The sequence below is a fragment of the Callorhinus ursinus genome, unplaced genomic scaffold, assembly GCF_003265705.2.
Source record: "Callorhinus ursinus isolate GAN/ISIS: 27379988/994484 unplaced genomic scaffold, GSC_fseal_2.0 scaffold154, whole genome shotgun sequence".
NCBI classification, from domain to species: domain Eukaryota; kingdom Metazoa; phylum Chordata; class Mammalia; order Carnivora; family Otariidae; genus Callorhinus; species Callorhinus ursinus.
Window position 1 is genome coordinate 83,973 of NW_027397216.1, and position 6,561 is coordinate 90,533.

At 43.3% G+C, this 6,561-nt stretch overlaps 1 protein-coding gene across 1 annotated transcript; it reads right to left on the reverse strand.

The window, feature by feature from the left end:
* Positions 1-3,451: 3,451 nt before the first annotated feature.
* On the reverse strand, positions 3,452-6,561 carry LOC112811330 (uncharacterized). The gene is given in 4 exon segments (XM_025855352.2): positions 3,452-3,800; positions 3,802-4,368; positions 5,021-5,088; positions 6,382-6,561. Coding segments are annotated over 2 exon segments (570 nt in total). The 5' UTR covers positions 4,342-4,368; positions 5,021-5,088; positions 6,382-6,561; the 3' UTR covers positions 3,452-3,770.

Consider the following 6,561-nt stretch of genomic DNA (forward strand, 5'->3'; position numbering starts at 1 on the left):
GGTAAGAGAGAACTACTCAATTATCCTATCAGAAAGTCAATGGATAATGACTAAAGTTAACAAATCAGGAAATAGCAGTTACAAGTCATACATCTGATAAGAGACTTTTACCCAGAATAAACAAAGAACTCTTACAACTTGACAATAAAAAAACAACCAACCCAATTTTAAAATGAGTAAAGGATTTATTTTTTATTTTTTTAAAAAAGATTTTATTCATTTATTTGACAGAGAGAGAGAGCAGGAGAGCACAAGCAGGGGGAGCAGCAGAGGGAGAGGGAGAAGCAGGCTCCCCGTTGAGCAGGGAGCCTGATGCAGGACTTAATCCCAGGACCCTGGGATCATGACCTGAGCCAAAGGCAGTTGCTTAGCCAACTGAGCCACCCAGGCGCCCCAGTAAAGGATTTAAATAGACATTTCTCCAAAGAAGATATATGAACGATCAATAAACACATGAAAAGATGTTCAACATCGGGCACCTCAGTGGTTCAGTAGGTTAAGCGTCTGCCTTTGGCTCAGATCATGATCCCAGGGTCCTGGGATTGAGTCCCGCATCAGGCTCCCTGCTCAGAGGGGAGTCTGCTCCCTCTCCCTCTCCCTCTGCCTGCCGCTCCCCCCTGCTTGTGCTCTGTCTCTCTCTGTCTCTCTCTGTCTCTCTCTCTCTGTCAAATAAATAAATAAATAAAATCTTCAAAAAAAAAAAAAGAAAGAAAAGATGCTCAATATCATTAGCCATTAGGAAAATGCAAATCAATACCACAAGGTGATTCCACTTTATACTAAGATGGTTAAAATAAAAAAATATAGGCAATGACAAGTGTTAGCAAGGATGTGGAGAAGTTGGAACGCTTGTACACTGCGGATGGGATTGTCAAAATGCCACAGTTGCTTTGGAAAACAGTCTGGCAGTTCTTCAAAAAGTTAAACATAGAGTTAACACATGACATAGCAATTCCACCCCTAGGTGTATACCTTAGGAAATAAAACACATATTTAAATGCAAAAAGTTAACACTGCTGTACATTATATATGAAAGTTGTTAAAAGAGTAAATCCTAATAGTTCTCATTACAAGGGGAATTTTTCTTTTTGCTTTTGCTTTTTACCATATCTATATAAGATGATGGGTATTAACTAAATTTATTGTGATAATTATTTTACAATATATGTATTTTATATGTACAATATATGTGATATGTATATCAATCCATATGCTGTACCCCTTAAACTTATGTAGTAATATATGTAAATTATATTTCAATGAAACTGGAAAAAATTTTAATTTTAAAAAACAAAAAAATTGAAAAAAATTTTTTTGCTTCTTCCAGCAGAAATGAATAACTAGTGTGTCAAATACTACACACCTGTGTTTACTTTCAAACAGACAAAAAACGAGTACATTAAATTTAGAGTGCCTCTTCACAAAAGGAATCAAAGCATACAAATGAAGTTAAAGCAACTTTGGACATAATCATTACCATGCACTAAGGTTATCTACATAATAAACTAAGGCAGAACCATCATGTCTATACTTGTAAATCTTATATTTTTCTTCTCAATAAAGTTTATTTTAAAAGGCAAAAAAAAACCATGTACAGAAATTTTTAGTACTGATACACACTACAATGTGGATGAACCTTGAAAACTTTATGTTACATGAAAGGTTGTATATTGTACAATTCCATATATATATGAAATGTCTAGAAAACACAAATCAGTAGAGACAAAGTAGATCAGTGTTTGTCAGGCACTGGGGGGAGAGAACAAGAACACCATTACATGCTAATGGGTATGAGGTTTCTTTTTAGGGTGATGGAAATATCCTGGAACTAGATAATGATGACGGTTTCAGATCTCTGTCATACTAAAAAACTACTAAATTATACACTTTAAAAGGGTGCGTTTTGTGGTATGTGAGTTACATTTCAATCAAGCTGTTTAAAAAAAGAAATAGTAGCATAAGCATATTATTCAGAAATATGGAATTAATACTAGAAGAAACCAAAAGTGTTTATGGTAGTTGACTCTGGAGGATGAGAATGTGGAATGGAAAGGCAGACTGAAGTTTTTAATAATAAATTATTTTGCACTATTGGATTTTAAATTTTTTTTACAGTATCCCACTTGATAAAAATAAAAATGAGCTAAAAACAAAGGACACACACACTTGACATTGTGAGGACAAGTCAAAAGAGATTCTGACATATTGGGTCTGAGATGGGAACTGGGTTTCTGAATTTTTGACAAGGTAGCTAGGTGATTTTAATGCAGGTGGTCTTTTGGCGGCCAGCAGACTTTGAGAAACACTACCATATCCAATGTTAAAATCATTAGCAATGAATTGTCATATAATCCGTCTCCTGTTGTGTTCCTTTTGGAGTGGCAAGCCTCAGTTGCTGAAGAATGAAAGTAATGTGCGCAGGGCTGCATATTCGATCAGGGACGAAACTGGACCAAGAATTGAGGCCTTCTGACTAGATAATGAATATATTGGTTTTTTTTTAAACTTCTGTTATATGTTGTGGGTACTGACATCAGTAAGATAGATTCTCTGCTTTGAAAACGGCAAGTCTAATGGGGTAATTATAATGTCTGAAAAATATATTACTTAAAATTTTACAAAGCATTTTTCCACATCTCCTGTCAGGATTAATAAAACTACAGTATAACATGAGAAGAGGCATCTTTTCCACAGTTCAGCAGGGAACGTAGAGGGGATTCAACTCAGCGGAGACTCTAGGGAAATCAAAAGGGTTTTGCTACCTTGAGGATTCCAGCCCACCAGCAGCAGTGGGGCCCTTACGGGCGGTGCAGGACCCACGAGAAGACTCGCAGCGCACATCAGACATAGTGTTCCCCAAGGTAAAGTGACACCAACCTCTTAGCTTCCAGGACTTATTCCTGGACACAAGTGAGACATCCTTCAGCCCTCCCCCAAACATCTGACAGAGTTCTGGCTCTGCCAGTGCAAGACAGAGGGTAGGATACAGCCCAATACAGCTCACAAGCATTACCTCCTCTGATCTTCTCCATAGCCCTGGAAGAGAAGTTTTATCCCCATTTCCCAGATGGTAAGACTGTTGCTTACAGCAATGGATCTGTAATAACTGCCAGGTTGATTCCTCCAGCTTCTAGTGCCAGAGGTAACATGAGTTTTACACATCATTTCACATCCTGACAACAGGAATTTTAAGTGTCTCCACTGCCTTCGCAAACGTACTGAACTGTTATTTTAGGCGGTTGGTATGTATTTTCCCATTTTTAAAATCTTTTATTATTTCTTTTGTGACAAAAGTAATCTATGTTTTTTTTAAGGAAAAAAGCAGATGAGAGAAGATAATCTCTTCCATTGCCACTACACAGAGAAAACCACTATTTCTCTTTTGATCTACTCAATTTCATGGTTTTCCTTACTCACGGATGTATTATGTAACTATTTTTTTTCAAAAATGGGCTGATACCGTTTATGTAGTTCTGAAAACTTTTTTTATTAATATTTTACAATGTACCATCAACATCTCTCTTCCATGCACATGGGTGAAAGTCCCCTACTGAAAGACAGAGTGCTGCAGTTGGGTCAAAATGCTGCTGGTAACCGAGAGTGACACCTAAAGCAAAGTATCAGCATAAGGTTAAAGCACATAGCCTGGCAAATGCCTGCCAGGGAAAGCAAGGTTGGCAATATTCCCATCAGAGAGATCAGAATTGAAGGCCAAAGGCATTAAAGATATGGAACATCTTCTAAGTCCTTCTGGCCCCTACCTCCGCCCCTCATTCCCCTGACACCCCGTTGCCCCCTTGGGGCAAACGGATCCTGAACATCTCTTTGCATCCAATGAAAACCACCCATTTTCTGTTTTTTTCTTAGCTCCTCCTGAGCCCTTGACATATCTCCACATTCTCTCATCATCTCCTCACTGCCCAAGTGCCTTTCCTGTAAGTCCTCCTGATAGTCCTTGGGGGAATCGTCCGTCCCCCTGTCTGTTTTTCTTTTTGCTTTCCTGGGCACGTAATCTTCAGCCGGGCGCTTTTCAGCAGCCCGTGGCTCACCCTCAGGCTTTGCCAGGGATTCTGGCTTGCCCTCACCATGTGGTTTTCCCTCATCTTTGGACTTGCCCTGCTTTTCTTGCTTTCCCTCATCTTCTGGTTGTCCTTCGTCATCTGGCTGCCCCTCATTCTGGAGCTTTCCCTCATACCCTGGCTTCTCCTCCACTTCCAGCTTTTCTTCCTCCTCTGATTTTCCTTCATCTTCTGTATCAACTTCTTCTTCTGGCTTTCCCTCATTTTCTAGGGTTCCTTCGTTCTCTGGCTCTTGTTCGTTTTCTTTGTAGATCTTTTCCATGTTGAGATTCTCCCTCCTTTGCCTGTCCTAGGAGACAGAAAGGAGGACTCAGATCGGGCAAAACAGCGCTTGAAAATAATTGCCTTTTATGATTTAGGGTTTTCCTCATCCTATCCCGAATTACAGGTGCACTCCCACCCCGACATTTTTTTTCCTTTCTTTCCCACTTCACACATGTTTACATGATACAACCTTACACAGACTTCCACAGGTGCTTCTTTCTACATTTAAGTGGAGTGTGCTGAGAAGTGTGTAAGAGCAGCTTTGTCCGTAAACTTTGCTCTGGCGTTAGCTATGCCCGTGACAATTTTAACTGGGTCGTCCCAACTGACACTGACCTGCAGGAATCCTGGCCAGTTTTGTTTTTCCCTTGTCTGCAGTTTTAAGACTTCTCGAACTGCAGACACAATAGAATAATGGCCACTTCTCAGATTTCAGGGCTACACTAGTATCTTGAAGGGGCTGCACAGATGCCACACTTCCTGTCTCTCACTTCCTTGTTCTCCCCTCGGTCCTCAACAGCCATAAAGCACCATGTTTCATCCCTTGGAGTCCTGACAGAGGCCATGTATTCTGAGAATGCAGTAGGGTTGGTAAGTAGTGGCCTCCTCAACTTCTGCTCAAGCTTAAGTCACTCTTACTCCCAGGGGTCCTGGGACAGTTACTTTCACCCACTGACCTGCACTGATCCTGCAGGTCTTTTCTTCTCTTGTCTGGGTTGATGCCTACAACCACAGACCTGAAGACCTATGGAGAGACAGGAGACAGGGTGAATGAAGGGTTGAGAAGTGAATGACTGGCAACTGGGACACTGATTCTTGTCACACTGTAGTTGTCAAAACTTTCCCAAGTCCCGCCACCCCCTTGCCCTTTCCCTTGCTTCTCTGATCCTCCCTCTACAGCCCCTCCCTAACAGTCTCCATTTTTCTACCACTGGGCAATGGCAGAGAAAGTTTACTTTCAAAAGGTTTCTATGTTTCTGAATCCTCCTCCCAAATTTCTATCTCACTTGTTCTTGCACAAAAATGAGGGAGGTTACAGACAGTGATGTTCAGAAGCCAGATCCTTCTGTACTCAGTTATCTGCTTCCCAAGCCTCCCACTCCAGGGTGTCCAGATAGCACAAAGCCCATCACTTCTCTGAAAATGGTGACGCTAGAGTCAGGGGGCAGGGCAGAAATGTCCAGAGCATTCCTGACATCCCTTGCCTCTCCACATACACAGAAGTACCACCTTTTCCTACAATGCAAGAGACAAATTATTTCCAAATTCAGTAAAAATTTTGGCTCATGGTATCTCCTCTCAGTCCTCCCTAGTTTAGAAGCCACTCCTCCGCAAAAGGGAGCTGGTCTCCAGACTGAACCTGTCCCCCTCCTTTGCAGCACCTCCTCCCCCATTCCCCCCCACTTGCAGCCCACCATTTCCGGCTCCAAAATGGACGGAAGGTGAAGAAGAGATGCAGAGAGCGCAGGCCCTCCCCACCTCGGGTTCACAGGCTGTGCCCTCTCCCGCTGCCCTGCAGAGATCAGGCCATTACCTCGCTCTCGCCATCCCCCTCTCCCGGCCCTCTCCGTCAGACGTAGCTCGTAGCTCGATAGCCTACCTCCTAGGAGATCCCAACCGGTACCCAATCTCAACCCCTGGTCCTTCTCCATCTCCTCCCGCCAAGCCCTCCTTTTCTTGCACCAAACATATGGCCATTGGGGAAGGAAGGGGTAGAGAGAATCCAGTCCTGGACCCGCTCTGGTCTTTGCCCTCTGCCGCCCCCCACCCCAGGGGTCCGCAGGTGCCTGTGGATTTGTAGCCATTCCAGAGAGATGCCTCCTTCTCCTCCCATTTCTTTCTGCCATAAGCCCACACTTACCCAGGGAAATAAGAGATGGTACCCAGACCTCTCCCCCCAACACTCATACAATTCCCTGCGCCAAAATGAATGGGGGTGGGAGGGGGTGGCATCTGGAAAGCAGACCGGATCCTCTGTAGCCTCTATCAGTTACCACCCCTACCCCAGCGCCCTCCCTCTTCTCCAGCTGGTACCTACCTGCAGGGCTATAGGGCAGTTGCCGCTCTGTCCCTCAGTCTGAAATCTCTCCACGGAAATAGAGAGCTAGTACCTGGAGGAGAGGGACTTCTGCACACGTCGGCTTCTGATCACGTGAAGGAAACGTCACCAGTGGGCTCGGGTCCCTAGTTCCCCTCCCACCAGCCGAAAGTGCGTCAG